At 35.1% G+C, this 21,760-nt stretch overlaps 1 protein-coding gene and 1 long non-coding RNA gene across 3 annotated transcripts in view; one reads left to right on the top strand and one right to left on the bottom strand.

Moving 5' to 3' along the window:
• Positions 1-21,760, bottom strand: part of PNPT1 (polyribonucleotide nucleotidyltransferase 1) — a 47,579-nt gene that overhangs the window by 14,406 nt on the left and 11,413 nt on the right. For both annotated transcript variants that reach the window (XM_005884594.2, XM_005884595.2), the window contains exons 9-16: positions 13,368-13,554; positions 11,843-11,894; positions 11,406-11,463; positions 8,721-8,817; positions 8,162-8,264; positions 4,308-4,378; positions 3,014-3,050; positions 420-486 (exon numbers count right to left, since the gene is read on the bottom strand). In XM_005884594.2, coding sequence (XP_005884656.1) covers positions 420-486; positions 3,014-3,050; positions 4,308-4,378; positions 8,162-8,264; positions 8,721-8,817; positions 11,406-11,463; positions 11,843-11,894; positions 13,368-13,554 — 672 coding nt within the window. The remainder of the gene's footprint in view (positions 1-419; positions 487-3,013; positions 3,051-4,307; positions 4,379-8,161; positions 8,265-8,720; positions 8,818-11,405; positions 11,464-11,842; positions 11,895-13,367; positions 13,555-21,760) is intronic.
• LOC102264017 overlaps positions 1-21,760 on the top strand; it is a 54,508-nt gene that overhangs the window by 21,510 nt on the left and 11,238 nt on the right. The window lies entirely within an intron of this gene.

Raw genomic sequence — 21,760 nt, 5'->3', positions numbered from 1 at the left:
AAAAGCTAAAGGAGTTCATCACCACCAAACCAGTATTATATGAAGAAATGCTGAAAGGTATCCTTTAATAGGAAGAAGAAAAAGGTAAAGATACAAATTATGAACAACAAATACACATCTATCAACAAGTGAATCTAAAAAACAAGTGAATAAATAATCTGATGAACAGAATAAACCGGTGAATGTATCAGAATTAGGGGCATAGAAAGGGAGTGGACAGACTTCTCAGGGGGGAAAGGGGTGAGGGGGGTGTGGGTGGGGTAGGAACCGGGTGGAGGGGAGCTATGGGGGGAAAAAAGAGGAACAATTGTAATAATCTGAACAATAAAGATTTAATTAAAAAAATAAATAAAAAAAAATAATGAGCAAAAAAAATGTCTCTGTAAGAATACCATATAAGTTTACAAATTTGTACTCACCATGCCCAAGTTCTCTTCTATTTATACCAGTGACTTTGCCAATTTCATTTGTTGCATAAGGAGGAAACTTAAAAACAAAACAAAACAAACCCACATACATATATGACTGACATGGAAAGATATCCAAGATATATTACCAAAATAATAAAACAAGTTAAAAAACTGTAGAATTCCAATTCGTTAAAATAAAAAAAGAATATAGATACATACACACACACAGAAAATGTCTGGACATCCATATATACACTATATTGCTAAAGGCAGGTATTTCTAGTGTATTGTGAATCAGGTGGGAAGTGAATAGTTATAGAAATTTATACCATAAATTTAAATTATTAACAATAACAAGTATATATTTTTTCACCTGAGAATATGTTTTCTTATTATTTTTATAGAGAGAGGAAGGAAGAGGGAGAGAGGAAAGAGAAAAGAAACACTGCTGTAAGAGAAACAAAGGTTGCCTCCCTCCTGTACTCGCCCAGCTGGGATCTGACTGCAACTCATGTATGTGCCCCAAGCAGAAAACGAATATGTGACCCTTTGGTCTATCAGACAATACTCCAACTGAGCCACAATGGTCAGGGCAAAATATATTTTTATAATATGAAAAAAAAAAAACCCAAAACAAGGCCAGATTAAAAAAAAAAAAATCCACACTGGGGGAAACAGATTTTTTCCAGTAAGGGTTTTACTTTAGACAGAGGTTGTAAACTTTTATTTGATTACTAGAGGCCCGGTGTATGACATTTGTGCACTTGGGTGGGGGGGGGAAGAGTCCCTCAGCCCGGCCTGCGCCCTTTCGCAGTCTGGGAGCCATTGGGGGACGTCCGAATGACGGCTCATGGGGAGCAGGCCTAAGCCATCAGTCAGATATCCTTAGCGCTGCTGCAGAGGTGGGAGAGGCTCCCACCACCATTGCTGCGCTCACCAGCTGTCAGCCCGGCTGCTGGCTGAGTGGAGCTCGGGAGTGAACTGACAACCAGGGGCCTGCTCCTGTGTTGAGCATCTGTCCCCTGGTGGACAGTGCGCATCATAGCGACCAGTTTTCCACCGTTTGGTCGATTTGCATATTACCCTTTTATTATATAGGATTATGTTGTCTTAAGGGATATGAATTAGTTGTGATAATTTAAAAAATTGGGAAATTAACCATAAAAATCTGGAATTCCGGTTTTTCGAAACAAAATATTTTTAAGGAGTGATGAATTAAAGGAATCTGATTAAGTTCTGGCTTTAGCAGTCAATTTGCAGGAGATAGGAGGACAGAGGAACGTCCTGAACTGCACCATGAGTGCAGCACCACCCTGACTGGTGAATTCTATAGTTCAAATGGCTCTGAGGCCTCAGACAGATTATAAAGAAATGAATGTAATGAAGAAGAAATCTGTGGGTTAAAAGAGACTTGAAATACCAAAATTTTTAAATGGGCAAGACTAAACTATAGTAGCTAGGGATGTACACTAAAAACACAAGGCAGTGATTATAGAAAACTCAGGAGAGTAGTTACTTTTAGGGGGAAAAGGGTGTTGAGACTGGGATGAAAAATGTGGAATGGTAACATTCTATTTTCTGATTTGGGTGGAGGTTACATGAGTGCCTGCCTTATAAAAACTCATTAAACCATATGTCGTTTTACATGGTTTTCATTACCTGTATTTTACTTTACAATAAAACTATTTAAAAAAATGTGATGATACAACATAGCCCATAGTTTTGTCCTACGCCCTCCCCTACCTCTTTCCCAATATCAGCTAGAGCTACACATTTCAGAGCTGCCCTTTTAAAAAAGATTGCTATGTGCTCTTTAGCTCATGACAGAGGATGTGCTTCTATAGCACTTGGGTATATCCACAAGAGGACATTTATAAGGGACACCTGATTTGTGAAAGTCACCAGGTTTATGGATATTTTCTAGCACATATTACATGAACTGTTCTCTATTAATTATAATAGGTTCACCAAAATTGAGATATTGGGATTTGGGGAAGCCAACAACAGTCACTCAAAGGTGAAGTGACTTGCTGTTTTACAATAGCCTTCCAGTGTCTATGCTTTGAATAATAAAATTAAAGCATTATATGTCATGTCTGGTCCTTTACAATAAGTTGTGAATAAAGTCAATCACAAACTCAATTATATGTAATAAGTTCATACAAAGTGCTTTAATATTAAATACATCAGTTCTTTGACTGCTAATCAACTGAGTAAAAATATGAACATATAAATGAAGTATAAGAGAGAAGGTAATTTGCCAGTTGAGGTATTTGAAAAGCCCGATTGTTGTTTGACACATGTGAATAAGTACAACTCTTTCTTGACTAAAACAATATTGCCTACTATACTTTAATGTATGACTCAGAACAGAAGTTGCTGATTGGAAAACTACTACTTATCTTTCTAAATCCCTTCTGTATGCAATAAAGTAAAAGTCCCCAAATCCACCTTAACAGATATATGATAAAACTAGCATAGTAAAATGTAAATGGTAGAACCTAGGTAGTGGGTATACAGATATTCATTGTAAAAGTCTTTCAACTTTGCTGTATCCTAAACATTTTTCATAAAATATTTTAATAATAAAAAATTCACCTTACCTCATAGTGCAGCATGAAATTTTTATCTTTTACTCCACTACAAACAAAAAGCATAATATTCAAACCATTATACAGATACAAATTTATTTCAATAAACAATTAAAAGGGATTTAAAAAAACAACACAATTGGGTATTAGAGAGTTGGTCTGAAACTGAAAACGAGGAGAATTAGAAGGATGTCAGAGACAGTATTTTTTCTGGGGCTAATGATTGAATTCTGCACAGATTTAGGAAGACAGTTTTGCACTTAAATATCCAGATTTGAATACTAAAACCATCTTTTAAAGTATTAACTACTGGGAGAATCATAAATGTTATAAACTCATTAGTTAAGTCTAAGGATCTTTCTCCCAGTCAAATGTGAATTGAAGATCAGTAACTGAAATGATATAGCTGAGAGCAATCAGAAGATCTGACAGGCAAAGATCTTTTCAGGGTTTGAAGCTGTGTTGGCTCCTTAAAAAAAGAGTCAGTGTGAAGAAGAGCAGGGCAACCAAGTTTTGGCCCAGATGAGAATTTATAATACAAAGTATAAGAGCTCCTCCAAAGGATTATGATTATGATGAACATTACAATCTTATACAAACAGCTTCACTGTCAATTTTATTAGATACATGAAAAACAATTAGTGATGCTATCATGAAGATACAGGGGATTATCCTCATCAGTTGGGCAGTAGGAAGAGGGAGGCAGTCCTGTAGTCTTTCAAAACCCTTAACCAGGGAAAGGGAAGCAACCCTGTTAGGCACTGAGAAAAGAAAGAGCTATGGTGGCCATGAGTCCTAGGACATTGATGCAGTAATGCTAGCGGGGACTGTAATATAGATTCTTATCATATGAAATTGACCAACAGGATTTTATTGCTGATGTTTTAGGAACAGAAGAGAGCCAAGTATTTCTGAACACAAATTCAAATGTGCCTTGGGATTAGACAAGATTTTATCATTTAGTAACAGCCATCATATTCATTCAGCAACTGGATTCCTGCTTTTTACTTGCTCTCTTCTTCGTAACAGAAAAATCTATCCATTCAAGATTAACTCGGAAATCTGTCCTGAGGAATGGTTCTAGAGACAGAGAATAAACTAAATGTACCCATATTAAAGAATTAAATTCTTTACCAATATTTGTTTTGACCAATGAGTTAGATAATATAAAAAGTCCCTTGAAATTACAATTATGTAAATAGAAAAAAGTAGAGAGTACAGGTCTTAAAAAGTAATAATGAATAATAATATACCACATGAGCTTCAATTATACATGGGGACATCATAACCTAAAAACATAACTTACTTCATAGCTGTCATAATTCGGTCCGACTTAATACTGGATTCTAATGAATCAAATGTGACAGTACAAAACACCTAAAGAAGAAACAAAATTTGTCAGGCTTTAGTTTACTAGCAGCAAAGATGAAAATGAGAAATATCTGAAGAACCCAATTAGCTCTTACAGAAATGGGATAAGTATAATCTATACAAATCTACACATGGTACTTAATACAATAATCATCAATAACCCGAAGGTCTAATATCACATAGACTACATATGTAAAGCACTGTACTAGAAGTGCTAGGGGAGGAGGAAGGAATATTCATAAAACCTGACCATAAAGAAAGCCTCAATGAAGGTCCAGCCAATAAAACTGCATTAAAAAAAATTAATCTTCTTTGAAGGGATTTAACATAATCCAGAGACTACAATATATCATTCAAAACATTCAGGATACAACCTACAAAAAAATAGGCAATGGGACCCATCCTCAAGAGAAAAAGACAATGAATAGAGATTAACCCTGAGCTAATTCAGATGTTAGATTAACAGACAAGGACTTTCAATAGCTATTATATTCAAGGACATAAAAAAAACCCAAATGGAAATTCTAAAACTGAAAAATATGTTATCTCATAAATGAAAGGAGATAACAAGAGTCAGTGAACAAGAAGACAGATAAATAGAAATTGCCCAATCTAAAGAATAGAAGGAATGGAGGGAGAACATAGTCTCAGGGACCTGTGGGACAATTTCAAGAGGACTAACAGATGTACTTGCAATCCCAGAAGGAGAGAAAAGAGAGTGAGATACCAAAAAATATTTGAAGAAATTATGGCTGAAATTTCTCAAGTTAAATGAAAGACAAATTTATAGGTTCAAGCTCAGGAAACTGTTAGCAGGATAAATACAAAGAAAACCACACTGTTCACAGTCATACTGCTGAAAACCAAAGACAATATCCTGAAAGCACCCAGAAGAAAACAATAATGTACAACGAACAATGATTTGAATGAGTCCCAACTTTTTATCAGCTGAAAATGGAGGGGAAAACTCCACTGGAACATTTTTATGTGCAAAACAAACAAACAAACAAACAAACAGACAAACAATCCCCCCAAAAAAACCCACCACTCCAAAACACAAAATCTATATCCAGCAAAAAGATTCTTTGTGTTTAAATGCAAAATAAAGACATTGCAAATAAATTTATTTGAATTGTCAGAAAACCCACAGGACAATACTAACGGAGGACTAGTTGTAAACATGGATCTTCAGGAAGAAATAAGTATTAGAAATGGTAAATATATGGGTCAATATATATAAAAAAAATCTTTCCCTCTTACCTTCTTTAAAATACATGACTAAAATAAAAGTTTTAACATAGCCTTGTGGAGTTTATAACATGTAGATGTAGCTCATAAGCCAACTACAGTATAAAGAATGGAAGAAGGGATAAATAGACCTAAATGGTTGCAAACTTCCTCATTTTATGTGAAGTGGTACAAAATTAACTCTAGAAAGACTGAAAAGTTAAAGTTGTATATTGTAATCTCTATGGTAACCATTGAAAAATGCAGAGGTATAGCTAAAATGCAAATAGACAAATTAAAATGAAATTAAAAAAAATACTTGATTAATCCAAAAAGAAGTCAGAAAGAACAGAAAAACAAAAACAGAGAGGCCAAACAAAACTAATAATGAAATGACAGACTTAAGTTCAATCACATCACTACTTAAACTGAACATTAATGGACTAAACATTCCAATTAAAAGGCAGAGAGTGTCAGAACGGTTAGCAAAAGTATGTGTAATATCCTAATGGAGTTATTTTAAAAACTTTATTAAGAGGCATAAAAAACCTGACTCAAAAGTGAGGTAGACTATATTCATTGTAAAGACTGTGATTTAAATTGTAAAAATATCATTTCTCAAATGAATTCATAAATTCAGTGAAATTTAAATCTAAATATTTTTCAGAACTTGATATAATAGTAAAATTCAAATGAAGGCACAAATGTAACATAATACCTAAGACAATAATCGAAGGAGAGGGGAGAATAAACAAGGATTTGCTTTTCATATATTAAGATATACTAAGATGATAATTAAAACAATTTGAAAATGGGCCAGGAAACGCATAGAAAAATGGAGGATATATTTCAAAATGTATTTGTAAACTTTGAAAATAAGGTGACATTGCAAATCAATGGGAAAAAAATGAAATACTAAAAAACAATTTTGTAAAATTGGCTCATTCTGGAGGTTTCCACCTTGCACCATGTGCAGGAATAAACTCCAAGATAGATTTATGGTCTAAATTTGAAAGCTAAAACTATAACATTAATAGACAAGAAAGTAAGTGCATATTTTTGTGACTTTGGGGTAAGGAAAGAAATTCCTAAATATGACTTGAAAAACACAAACCACAAAAGTTGAACAGGGAAGGATTAATTACATCAAAACTAAAGATTTCAGCCGAAACCGGTTTGGCTCAGTGGATAGAGCGTCGGCCTGCGGACTGAAAGGTCCCAGGTTCGATCTCTCTATCTCTCTCCTTTCCTCTCTGTAAAAAATCAATAAAATATATTTAAAAAAAAAAAAAAGATTTCAGGTTCATTGTAGACATACAGTAGTAGACATATAGTAGGCTACCACAAAGTTAAAAGGCATATGAGAAAGAGGGAGATAATACATACAAATTCTGGTTACTGAAAGGAGTAACTTATGAAACACTTAAGAAATCACTGAAAAATAGCAGAAAAAAGACAGTTAACCATACTGAAAAAAATTGCCCAAAGAATATGAACAGATAAACCAAAAAAGAGCAAACCTGAACCAGTGCTACCACTTTGCACACAGCTCCAGGGACACTATGTGAAAATAGGGTCCTAGAGGTGTACAGCCCCCCAGGGTATGGTTTATACAGTGACTGGCTATTACATAAAGACTAGAGGCCAAGTGCATGAAATTTGTGCACTTGGGAGCAAAGGGGGGTTCTTGGGGGATGTCCCTCAGCCCGGCTATGCCCTCTTGCAGCGCCGCTGGCCGGGTAGCCTGGGCCTCCCTCTGCGGGGCGATTGATCATGGAGCCCCCTGATTGATTGCCCTGCAGAGGGTGGCCTGGGCCTCCCTCTTAGGGGTGATCACGGAGGCCCCACCGGCTGGTGGCCTGGGCCTCCCTCTGCGGGGCACTCGTGGGGCAATGGTGGGGCCTCCCGACCAATCTGGCCTAGCACCAGTGCGTGTCATAGCATGGTCATCCAGATGGTCGTTCTGCTGTTCAGCCGATCAGTCAATTTGCATATTATGCTTTTATTATTATAGAATATCTCACTCATAATTAGGGCAACACAAATGAAAACAATGATACACCACTTTGTACCCATTAGATTGGCAAAGTTAAATTAGGGATTAATAGAAGAAAAAGGAGGTACAAAGCATAATATACACAAAACAACAGATACACATACATGTTAAATACAAGAGAATGGGTGCCTATGTAAGGGAAAAGAATAGACTGAGGTACATACTAAATGGAGAAAATAAACTGAGGATCTTGAATAGACAATATCCCATAAACTAAGGAATCTGAGCGACTCAATTATATGTACCTCAAAAAAGCTTTTAAGAAATTTAAAAAAAATTAGATATTAATCTGATTAGTACATTCCATGATAAAAACTTACAGCATCCACATAATGTATCTCAATTATATGTACCTCAAAAAAGCTTTTAAGAAATTAAAATAGATATTAATCTGATTAGTACATTCCATATGATAAAAACTTACAGCATCCACATAATGTACCTCTATTAGATCTAATTAAGCAATCCTGATGCAGCAAATAATTATAGCTTTTTACATATATTACCTGTGTTTGTCCCCTTTGAAATAATGCTGATCCATGAAGAATTTTAAACATATCTACCTCACAATTTATATTTCTGAGTGAAGTCAAATCCCGACCATCACACCTATAGCAATAAAGAAAATAAGTGTATAAGGCCGTGTTGGAAAACAGAAAAATAATATATTACTTTATCCCTATCAGGAAGGTCTCAACCCCAGCTGCATATCATAATCATCTGTAGAACTTTAAGAACTTTACTTGGGCCTCACCCTAGGACCCACTGAATCAGAATCTTGGGGGTTGTTACCCGTACACCTGTATGTTAAAAAGCTCTGCAAGTAATTGTTACATGCAGTCAGGGCTGTAAAGCACTGCTCTATGCACAAGGCCCACAGAGAGATAGTCAAACACATCCACAAAATTCACACACCCTTCAACAGGTACCCAATTATAAAATAAATACGATAATTCTCTCCTGTTTACTTAAAGAACAGCTCCTTGCTTTGAGAAAGCTGCCATTTTCAAGGCAACTTGCAGAGACAGTGCATGCTTCAATTCCATTAAAAAATGATATATTTACCTTTTATATTCATTCAAAATAATACTTCTAAAAACCTCTTTTGCAACAACATTGAACGATTCTATTATTTCATATGAATCAGCCTCTGGAAATTTTTCTATACAAGAAAGAAAAACAAAACAAAGGTTTTCTTTTTTTGGAAGATAGGATTTCTTGTAAGTTCACAGTATCAAATCAATTAGCTATGGAAGTAAACCAAGGGAGTTAACTCTGAACATTTAGTCCTCAGGTTAACGAAGTAGATAAATCAAATGTTCTCAAATAGGAGACACACAAGTATTATACCTCAAATGTACTATTATTGGGAACTTAGTTTGCTTTGTACCAGAATAGTGCTTTGAAATCAGCTCTCTATTGCATTATGTTACCTGACAAATCCAGCCTACTGTATTATGAAAAAGTCTAAATGACACCTTTAAGAGCAGTCACCTTCACTGTTTTGCCTGAGGAACTTTTATCTTAGTCTGCAAATAGAGGAATAATTTTCTTTGTATATTACAAATCCCTAACATTTACCAAGTTCTTTCATGACCCCCGTACTTTTTTTTTTTAATGTCTTTAATCTTTATAAGAACTTAAGGAGGTAAATTCTATTATTATCTCCATTCTACAGAAGAAAACAAAGCAGGCCTAAAGAGGTGGTATAGATTGCCTGAGATAAGTAGTAACAGACACAGCTATGATCTGAATATAGATTTGTCTCCCTAGGCTTATACTTTTATTTAGTTATTTTTTTAGAAATTTTTACTCATTTATCTTAGAAGAAGGGAGAGTGAGAGAAAAATATTGATTTGTTGTTCCACTTATTTATGCATTCATTGGTTAATTCTTACATGTGCCCTGACTGGATATTGAACCCACAACCTTGGCATTGTGGGACAACACTCTAACCCACTGGGCTACCCAGCCAGGACTAGGCTTGTGCTTTTATTTATTTACTTAATATATTTTATTGATTTTTTTACAGAGAGGAAGAGAGAGGGATAGAGAGTTAGAAACATCGATGAAAGAGAAACATGGATCAGCTGCCTCCTGCACACCCCCTGCTGGGGATGTGCCTGCAACCAAGGTACATGCCCTTGACTGGAATCGAACCTGGGACCTTTCAGTCCACAGGCCGATGCTCTATCCACTGAGCCAAACTGGTTAGGGCTAGGCTTATGCTTTTAAATGTTAAGCTACTTTACTTTATCAATTGATTTATGTCAAGCTTTAAGCACTATTATCTCAAGCACTTGATTTAGAAATATAAATTTAAAGTAACTGGAACATAAAAAATAGTCACAGAAAGATATATATTAAGTATTGTATCTTTGTCAAGCAAGAATGATTTTAAGTATTATACTTTAATATGAACTTTTATGCTTTAACTGGGTTGCACTTGGAGAGGAAAATAATTACTAACAAAGCATTTAAAATATTATCCTATGAACCCAGAGTCATGAAGATATTCTACTATGTATAATACAAACACAAAATAACTTATCTTTTTAAATAAGGTAATAGGTATTAAACAACTTCTCATTCTTTTTAAAAAATATACTTTTATTGATTTCAGAAAGAAAGGGAGAGGGACAGAGAGATAGAAACATGAATGAAGAGAGAAAAAGCAACCTCCCCCTCCACTGGGGATTGAGCCTGCAACCCAGGTATGTGCCCTGACTGGGAATCAAACTGTGACCTCCTGGTTCATAGGTCGATGCTCAACCATTGAGCCACACCAGCTGGACACAACTTTCATTCTTAATAGGATGAAACATAGTGAGAGAAGACCAAACCTTTTCAAGGGTAATGGCCTTAATATCAATGCTAACAGCAGTTTTATTTTAAAACTAGAGGTCCAGTGCATGAAATTTGTGCATGGGTAGGGTCCCTAGGCCTGGCCAGTGATCAGGGCCGATTGAGGCCTTCTGGCTGCCGGCTGGGGCCTCCCTTACGCTGCTGGCTCTGGGGCCTTCCTTCGTTCTGCGCCGCCCCCTGGTGGTCAGCATATGTCATAGTGAGAGATCGAACTCCCAGTCTCCCGGTTGAACTCCCGAGGGGACAATTTGCATATTAGGCTTTTATATATATAGATAACTAGATGACAGGTCATTTGATTAGCAGAAAAAATTAATAAGAACTATATGTCATGTTTGTTATATATTCAGCTTGTGTGATTGATATTATATAATAAAACCCTTTGCTTAATTTCTAGAGAGCTAAATTCTCTAAAATGTAAATTTCACCATTCCATATGATATTAATAACAGCATCAGTTAACATATATTGAACCCTTGCTATATGCCAGGCACAGATGTAAATGATTCACTCATTTAATCCTCATAAACCAGATATTATTAGTATTACAGTTTCACAGATTAAGAACTCTAGAATTTTAAAGAACATTTTCCAGGTTTTCAGGTATCCTTGACAGGATACAAGGATACTCATCTTAGAGTATAATAATTTGATCCAGAAAAGATCAGGAATATTTCACATTCAACATTTATTGGTGCCCACTGTGTCAGGTGCAGTGCTGAGAACAATCATAGAATTTAACAGTAACATTGGGATGTATCATTATCACAAATTTCCTAAAGGTAAAACTAAGGAGCAATAAGAATAACTGATTTCTTCAAGGTTTCACATCCAAAAATTTAAAAATCTATTCCTTTAAATACCTTAAAAAAAAAAAAAGAATACCTTTTAGTTGTTCCTCTGTATCTAATCTTATCTTGTTAACAGCTTCATCTCTGGAAATCTAAAAGAAAGTTGAGGTTCAGTTCTTATAAATACATAGCAATGTTCAACATTTCTATTTTAAAATTATTTTACAATTAACACATTGTAACTACTTAGATTTCTCTAATGGTAGAATTCTTTAAAAGATTAGAACTGTTTATTGATTTATAAGAAATATTACCGGTGCATAAATACATTCAAATATACTTACACGTCCCTATAGCTTGTATTAATGAACAAAAGGAGAACAGAGAAGCAAATAGCTAGGCTGTTATTTAGCTTTCTGTTTAGACATCTTTTTAATAAAAATAGGACTGACATTCATTTACAATTTATGTGAGTTATGACAAAAAGAATTCCCAGGACAATTACTTAAGACAAAATCCATGTATACCTACTTTATCATGTTCATAATCTGTAAAAACTGCGTAGAGTCTTTCCATGGCAAGTCTATTTTAAGACAAGATAAACATCAGCATAATATTTGGAAACACAAGGCAGTGTCTATTACAAAACTGAAATATTTAATGAGCTAAAATATTTAAACATTGCATAAAGAATTTAAAAATGTATTTATTGCTCTTTAACACTGCTAATCTGTTTGCTACTTATAATACAATACAGAATACAAATTTCTTTCTCCTTACCTCTCAAGGGAATCACACATGGTATTAGATTTTTTTTATACTCTCTCTTTTTTAACCTCTTGCTTTTTTTCTCTTCTCTCCATTCAGGCTGTTATTGCAGACAACTCTTTTATTGGGGACAGTTTATATACTCTTTAATCTGGCTGATACTAAGGGAAATATTAACTTTTTCAATTTATTTTAAATAAGTAAAATACTTTTCTGGCGATTCATTCATATTTACTAAGTGCCTGCCTATGTGCAGGCATTGTTCTAAGCACTGCCATATAGTGTGGTTATACCTGATTTCTTTTTGAGAACCTCAACAGTTTCCTTACTCAAATACCTTATGCTGTATTCTCTTTTTCCTTGACACGGATATGGGAATTATTTGAATCTTGACCAATAAATTCACTCCCCTTTCATTTAAAATTCACACTTAGGCCACTGAAGAGGTATGTGGGTTTATCCTTTTTAAAGCATTAGATTGACATTTATGCAATGACTTTTAAGGGTGCTGCCCTGACCAGTGTTGCTCAATGGTTAGAATCGGCCCAGCACCAAAGGGTTGCAGGTTTGATCAAGGGCACATACTGGGTTGCAAATTTGATCCGGGCTCCGGTTGGGCATGTGTGGAAGGCAACCAATTGCTGTGTCTCACTCACATCAATGTTTCTCTCTCTTTCACCCTCCTTCCCACCCTTCCACTAAAAATCAGTGGAAAAAAATAATATATTCAGGTGAGAATTAACAAAACAAACAAACAAAACTAGAAGGGTGCTACTTGAGAAATACATGGACAGTGCTTCCATGTGAAGTATTTTTCTGAGAGGAAATTAAATCTGGTGACAATTTGTTTCTTTTTAAAAAATCCTCACCTGAGGATACATTCATTAATTTTTAGAGAGAGAGAGAGAAAGCAAAACATTAATTGGTTGCCTGTCATATGCACCCTGACTGGGGATTGAACCCGAAACTTGCTACTTGAGAAATACATGGACAGTGCTTCCATGTGAAGTATTTTTCTGAGAGGAAATTAAATCTGGTGACAATTTGTTTCTTTTTAAAAAATCCTCACCTGAGGATATATTCATTAATTTTTAGAGAGAGAGAGAGAAAGCAAAACATTAATTGGTTGCCTCTCATATGCACCCTGACTGGGGATTGAACCCAAAACTTAGGCATGTGCCCTGACTGGGAACTGAACCCTCAACCTTCTGGTGGATGGGACAGTGCTCCAACCAATTGAGCCACCCAACCAGAGCTTTCACAGTTTCTTTTGCATAGATATTCTTACTTATGAGTGTATGTCACAATCTCTGGTGAAGGGGTAAATAACTTCTGAGGTGTCCTCTTGGTAATACCAATTTCTTTTACCAACTGCTGGATGCCCTGAATTATTTGTTGTGTATATTTTACTCCCACTTTGATAGCATGGCAAAAGTCCTGCTGTAAAATGTTCTCTGCAGAAGCCTCCAACATAACTAAAGAAGGAAAAAAAAAAAGATTGCTATTGAACATATTGCCAATATAACTTTTTCAAATAACATGACATGACATAAATTGTACAGCTCAATTTTATTAATGGTATATCCACCTTTTTTATACTTCCAAAATGTAAACAGTATTAAATGAATAAAGAAACATTGATATTTGAAGTTAGGTTTATATTCTTAAATTTAATGAGGGATTTTTCATACAAAATGAAACAGAAAAGAAAGTAAAGAAACTATACATACTTTTAAAAATAACATATTGCCCTAGCCGGTTTGGCTCAGTGGCTTGAGCGTTGGCTTGGGGACCAAAGGGTTCCAGGTTCAATTCCAGTCAAGGGCATACATATACCAGTGATGGCGAACCTTTTGAGCTCGGCATGTCAGCATTTTGAAAAACCCTAACTTAACTCTGGTGCCGTGTCACATATAGAAATTTTTTGATATTTGCAACCATAGTAAAACAAAGACTTATATTTTTGATATTTATTTTATATATTTAAATGCCATTTAACAAAGAAAAATCAACCAAAAAAATGAGTCCGCGTGTCACCTCTGACACGCGTGTCATAGGTTCGCCATCACTGGCATATACCTTGGTTGCAGGCTCCTCCCCGGCCTGAGCCCTGGTCAGGGCGCATGCAGGAGGCAACCAATCGATCTGTTTCTTTCACATCAATGTTTCTTTCTGTCTTTCCCTCTCTCTTCCACTCTCTCTAAAAGATCAATGGAAAAATATACCCAGGTGAGGATTAACAACAATAAAAAAACCCCCAAAACCACCATCTTTATTAGATATAATTCAAATACTATAAAATTCCACCTTTTAAAGTGTACAACTGCATTGATTCTTAATATGTATTTAAAATGAAACTTTAAAAGTATCAGCACAGTAGGTGTCCAATAAATGTTTCCTGTTTATAATTATTTGATATGAACTCCCACTTAATTCTGTCATTGTCACATTGTCTAATTCTTGCACAAGTGGGGAAATTTTTGTAGTGCAACTAAGCCAACTAGAGAACACCAGCTACTATCATAAAAAGGTTGCTTTTATGGTTTTGTAATAATAAAACTCCTAAGTACAACAGAGTAGCTCAAAGTAGGGGTTTTAGCATGGTATCTCACTAAAATCTTATTCAGTTTTGATTTGTGCAAAACTGAATAGAATCCTGCCAACTTGTGTGTCATTTCTGGCATTTCAACTTGTACAAAGCCAAAAGTCATATGCATAGGTAGTATCATATCTAATAATCTAACCTCATCGTGTTGTAATTAAGCTTTATTATTACATAAAAAGTCATTTCTATGGCTTCTAGGTAATCTAGAATGGGGAAAAAAAAATCTCCTATGTGCTTTATATGTGGAATTCCATTGGGTCAATTGAAACAATTCCATCAGACCTGTGAAGCTATAATAAAGATCTAACATTTGTGTCATTGTAGTCCTGGAAAGAGACAGCAGGAGAAAGACGGCAGGACTTAAAAGTACTGGGGGGAAAAATAGCTAAAAACATCCCAAATTTGGCAGACATAAACCCACAGATTCAAAAAGCTGAGTAAACTGTATATAGGGTAATTCAAAGAAAGACATATAATTAAATTCCTGAAACTAAAGAAAAATATCTTGAAACAGGCCAGAGAAAAATGACACCTTACCCATATGGAGAAAAGTAATTAAAATAACATTACATTTACCATCAGAAACCATGGAGGCCAGAAGGAAAAGTTAATATTTTTCAGATGCTGAAATAAAAGAATTGTCAACCCAGAATTCTATACCCAGTGAAAATATTTAGGAATAAAGGAGAAATCAAAGCTCTTACATGAAGAACTAAGAAAATTTGTTACCAGCAGACCTACCCTATAAGAATGGTGAAAGGAAGTTCTCTAAACAGAAAGGAAATAATAAAGAAAGAAACCATGTTAAAAACCACCATATTAAGAACATGTTAAGCAAAAATATGGGTAAATATACTTTGATTCTCTTGAGTTTTCTAAATTATGTTTGATGGCTGAGTCAAAAGCAAAAATTATATCAATGTCGTGGTTCTAAATGTAGAGGAATATTAAAACAATTATATTATTAAGGGGAGGGATATAAAGGGAGGTAAAGTTTCAGTATGTAACTTGAGGCATGAAGAACCTTTCTCAATACCACAATACTGAGATGGTTGTATTCTTTTACTCATCTGTACTCCCATTACATTCCCTCTCACTTTTGCAAAATTAAATTGGAGATTTAAAAATGCACTTAACATATATAAATTATACCTCTATAAACTGGTTTATAAAAGAATATGAAGACTATGGTAAAGAAAATGAATAATCCTAAAATAAACTTTATTTTCACCAATTAAACTTTAAAACATACAGGATGGTTTTGAATCGTCTCAGCTTCCCTCTAATTACTCAAGACTACTCTCTGATGGTTTATGCAGTCTTTAGAGTCGATTCTTTAAAAAAAAAAATGCTTATAAGAACATTCCTTATAGTTTGGAGTGTGTAGATCTGTGTTGTCCAATATGGTAACTACTGGCCCAATATGGCTTTTTCCATTTGAATAAATTAAAATTATGTAAAATATAATTTAGTTCTTCAGTCACTCTAGTTACAATATTACTAATCTTTCTGTGTATCCTAGCATTCACAGAAAGACTAGTGATATTGTATGTGCCAGTTGAAAAAAGGTATCTAAATGGCATTGTATAGAATAATGGCTGCTGAAGTAATCTAGAAGCTGACAGCACAAGGAAATTATTCAGAACCTTAAGGGTTCTGATTACTCAGTATTTTAATAATGAAATGGTAGCAATTACTTTTTATATCTCAGAAGTTCCATGACAGTGGTATTTGATTTGGACCCAATATTAACATGAAGATGGGATCAAATGTGTATTTGGTGTACCTTTATGAAAGCATAGAAAGATGGCTAAATATCTTCATGGGAACAGTGATGCAAAAGTCATAGTATGGAAGCTGGTCATTTCTGAAACCAGTCTCCTTACAGAATGGTTCTGAATCATTCTCAGCTTCCCTCTAATTACTCAAGACTACCCTCTGCTGGTTTATGCAGTCTTTAGAGCCTCACTCTTCCACCTATAGAGCAAAGGTGAGAACAGCTAGCTGAAAGGCTGCCTATGGGATTTGTATGGCATGCGATAGATATAGTAAACATCCTTAGTTCATTCCTCCAGTGTCTATTTAGGGGCTAAAACTTTAAGGCAGATAGAGGCTATATGACCAGTAAACATCCTTAGTTCATTCCTCCAGTGTCTATTTAAAATTAGAAGGGCTAAAACTTTAAGGCAGATAGAGGCTATATGACGCCTATGTGCTTTATATGTTGGAATTCCATGGGTCAATTGAAACAATTCCATCAGACCTGTGAAGCTATAATAAAGATCTAACATTTGTGTCATTGTAGTCCTGGAAAGAGACAGCAGGAGAAAGACGGCAGGACTTAAAAGTACTGGGGGGAAAAATAGCTAAAAACATCCCAAATTTGGCAGACATAAACCCACAGATTCAAAAAGCTGAGTAAACTGTATATAGGGTAATTCAAAGAAAGACATATAATTAAATTCCTGAAACTAAAGAAAAATATCTTGAAACAGGCCAGAGAAAAATGACACCTTACCCATATGGAGAAAAGTAATTAAAATAACATTACATTTACCATCAGAAACCATGGAGGCCAGAAGGAAAAGTTAATATTTTTCAGATGCTGAAATAAAAGAATTGTCAACCCAGAATTCTATACCCAGTGAAAATATTTAGGAATAAAGGAGAAATCAAAGCTCTTACATGAAGAACTAAGAAAATTTGTTACCAGCAGACCTACCCTATAAGAATGGTGAAAGGAAGTTCTCTAAACAGAAAGGAAATAATAAAGAAAGAAACCATGTTAAAAACCACCATATTAAGAACATGTTAAGCAAAAATATGGGTAAATATACTTTGATTCTCTTGAGTTTTCTAAATTATGTTTGATGGCTGAGTCAAAAGCAAAAATTATATCAATGTCGTGGTTCTAAATGTAGAGGAATATTAAAACAATTATATTATTAAGGGGAGGAATGTAAAGGGAGGTAAAGTTTCAATATGTAACTTGAGGCATGAAGAACCTTTCTCAATACCACAATACTGAGATGGCTGTATTCTTTTACTCATCTGTACTCCCATTACATTCCCTCTCACTTTTGCAAAATTAAATTGGAGATTTAAAAATGCACTTAACATATATAAATTATACCTCTATAAACTGGTTTATAAAAGAATATGAAGACTATGGTAAAGAAAATGAATAATCCTAAAATAAACTTTATTTTCACCAATTAAACTTTAAAACGTACAGGATGGTTTTGAATCATTCTCAGCTTCCCTCTAATTACTCAAGACTACTCTCTGATGGTTTATGCGGTCTTTAGAGTCGATTCTTTAAAAAAAAATGCTTATAAGAACATTCCTTATAGTTTGGAGTGTGTAGATCTGTGTTGTCCAATATGGTAACTACTGGCCCAATATGGCTTTTTCCATTTGAATAAATTAAAATTACGTAAAATATAATTTAGTTCTTCAGTCACTCTAGTTACAATATTACTAATCTTTCTTTGTATCCTAGCATTCACAGAAAGACTAGTGATATTGTATGTGCCAGTTGAAAAAAGGTATCTAAATGGCATTGTATAGAATAATGGCTGCTGAAGTAATCTAGAAGCTGACAGCACAAGGAAATTATTCAGAACCTTAAGGGTTCTGATTACTCAGTATTTTAATAATGAAATGGTAGCAATTACTTTTTTATATCTCAGAAGTTTGACAGTGGTGGTATTTGATTTGGACCCAATATTAACATGAAGATGGGATCAAATGTGTATTTGGTGTACCTTTATGAAAGCATAGAAAGATGGCTAAATATCTTCATGGGAACAGTGATGCAAAAGTCATAGTATGGAAGCTGGTCATTTCTGAAACCAGTCTCCTTACAGAATGGTTCTGAATCATTCTCAGCTTCCCTCTAATTACTCAAGACTACCCTCTGCTGGTTTATGCAGTCTTTAGAGCCTCACTCTTCCACCTATAGAGCAAAGGTGAGAACAGCTAGCTGAAAGGCTGCCTATGGGATTTGTATGGCATGCCATAGATATAGTAAACATCCTTAGTTCATTCCTCCAGTGTCTATTTAGGGGCTAAAACTTTAAGGCAGATAGAGGCTATATGACGACTTAGAAGTTTATTTTTTGTGTCTTAATGATAATAGCAGGTACTAACTGGATGCCTACTAGATACTAGGTATTATGCTGGGCACTTTACAAAACTTGACTCTAATCTTTACCACAATTTTGTAAAGTAGCCAGATCAATTTACTAACTGATATGGTAACTTTAAGCAAAATAAATAAATAAATAATAAACATTCAGATGTAGACCAAGTGAACTTTAAGCAATAAACCAATACTTTGCTCAAGGCCCTTTCTGAGGTGCTCAAATATGATGTAGGGGTCATCTGTTATTCGTGGTTTCCCCAAATCTTTAGAATACCCTTTATACATTGTGCTAGTTTCCCTATGAATCCCACTTTCTGGAGAAAGAATCCAAAAACCATCTCCTTGCCCTGGTAGTCAAGTATGCAGTCATGTGTCACAGTTCTGTCCTATGCATTGTAAGTGCAAACTGCTATGTGGAGACTTATGAGAAGGCTCCTTAAAAGGGAGGGTAACTCACTCAGCTGACACACACCTTTGTGCTATTCCCCTCCTTTTTCGTCCTTCTGCCCCTAAGTCTAATAAGTTGTCCAGAGCTCTGGTAGCCAGTTCATAAGCATGAAGATGAGGGCCACACCTTGAGAATAGCAGAGCTGAAAGCTAGAAGGAATCTAAATTTCTTAAGCTGCTACAACTATCCTGTATTCACTTACCTTTCAATTTCTTTTACCTGAGAGAAAAATAAATTCCCATCCCAAGCCTTGTTATTTTGTTTACCAACAAAATCCCTAACTAATATGTAAGTAACATACAACCCCTGCTACATGTGTTCTAACATAAAATACCTAATTCTAATTCCTTACTGATCAATAATCCAAAAGAAGCTACAAATGAGCTGTTTCACACGTTAATTGTACAAAAAAAGCACTAATAGTTAAATAGTTTATATTTCATCAAAATGTTGCCACATCAGAAGATCCCATGTCAAAAAGTCCCAGACATCAAGTATCATGTAGCAGACTAAACTGAGAAGATAACTTAATTAATTTTTCCAAGGTAATATGGCTATCATATAGCAGATGGTGGATTTCAAACCCAGCTTATTCTATTAAAGCCCATTCTCCTTCAATAGAACCAGGCTCTAATTTTCACCCATGCATTTATGACATTTTGTTACAAGAAGTGAAGATGACCCAATGAATTTCTTCTATTTTATTAGTTTTTAAATTTTTAAACATTTTACATTTATCTTTATTGTTTAAAGTATTACAGATGTCCCCCATCCACTATGTACCTACCCCTCCCAGGCCTTTACCACACTATCGTCTGTGTCCATGGGCTATGCATACATACATATAAGTTCCCCAGTTAATCTTTCCCCCCAGCCTCTCACTCCTGTTTATTACTAGTTTTTCACATCAGAAATAGTTCTTTTTATATCTCAGAAGTTCCATGACAGTGGTATTTGATTTGGACCCAATATTAACATGAAGATGGGATCAAATGTGTATTTGGTGTACCTTTATGAAAGCATAGAAAGATGGCTAAATATCTTCATGGGAACAGTGATGCAAAAGTCATAGTATGGAAGCTGGTCATTTCTGAAACCAGTCTCCTTACAGAATGGTTCTGAATCATTCTCAGCTTCCCTCTAATTACTCAAGACTACCCTCTGCTGGTTTATGCAGTCTTTAGAGCCTCACTCTTCCACCTATAGAGCAAAGGTGAGAACAGCTAGCTGAAAGGCTGCCTATGGGATTTGTATGGCATGCGATAGATATAGTAAACATCCTTAGTTCATTCCTCCAGTGTCTATTTAGGGGCTAAAACTTTAAGGCAGATAGAGGCTATATGACCACTTAGAAGTTTATTTTTTGTGTCTTAATGATAATAGCAGGTACTAACTGGATGCCTACTAGATACTAGGTATTATGCTGGGCACTTTACAAAACTTGACTCTAATCTTTACCACAATTTTGTAAAGTAGCCAGATCAATTTACTAACTGATATGGTAACTTTAAGCAAAATAAATAAATAAATAAATAATAAAAATTCAGATGTAGACAAAGTGAACTTTAAGCAATAAACCAATACTTTGCTCAAGGCCCTTTCTGAGGTGCTCAAATATGATGTAGGGGTCATCTGTTATTCGTGGTTTCCCCAAATCTTTAGAATACCCTTTATACATTGTGCTAGTTTCCCTATGAATCCCACTTTCTGGAGAAAGAATCCAAAAACCATCTCCTTGCCCTGGTAGTCAAGTATGCAGTCATGTGTCACAGTTCTGTCCTATGCATTGTAAGTGCAAACTGCTATGTGGAGACTTACGAGAAGGCTCCTTAAAAGGGAGGGTAACTCACTCAGCTGACACACACCTTTGTGCTATTCCCCTCCTTTTTCGTCCTTCTGCCCCTAAGTCTAATAAGTTGTCCAGAGCTCTGGTAGCCAGTTCATAAGCATGAAGATGAGGGCCACACCTTGAGAATAGCAGAGCTGAAAGCTAGAAGGAATCTAAATTTCTTAAGCTGCTACAACTATCCTGTATTCACTTACCTTTCAATTTCTTTTACCTGAGAGAAAAATAAATTCCCATCCCAAGCCTTGTTATTTTGTTTACCAACACAATCCCTAACTAATATGTAAGTAACATACAACCCCTGCTACATGTGTTCTAACATATAATACCTAATTCATTTTCCTTACTGACCAATAATCCAAAAGAAGCTACAAATGAACTGTTTCACACGTTAATTGTACAAAAAAAGCACTAATAGTTAAATAGTTTATATTTCATCAAAATGTTGCCACATCAGAAGATCCCATGTCAAAAAGTCCCAGACATCAAGTATCATGTAGCAGACTAAACTGAGAAGATAACTTAATTAATTTTTCCAAGGTAATATGGCTATCATATAGCAGATGGTGGATTTCAAACCCAGCTTATTCTATTAAAGCCCATTCTCCTTCAATAGAACCAGGCTCTAATTTTCA

The sequence above is a fragment of the Myotis brandtii genome, unplaced genomic scaffold (assembly GCF_000412655.1).
Source record: "Myotis brandtii unplaced genomic scaffold, ASM41265v1 scaffold84, whole genome shotgun sequence".
Classification (NCBI taxonomy): domain Eukaryota; kingdom Metazoa; phylum Chordata; class Mammalia; order Chiroptera; family Vespertilionidae; genus Myotis; species Myotis brandtii.
Note: the sequence above shows the minus strand (reverse complement) of the source record. Positions and strands in the feature narration are given on the sequence as shown.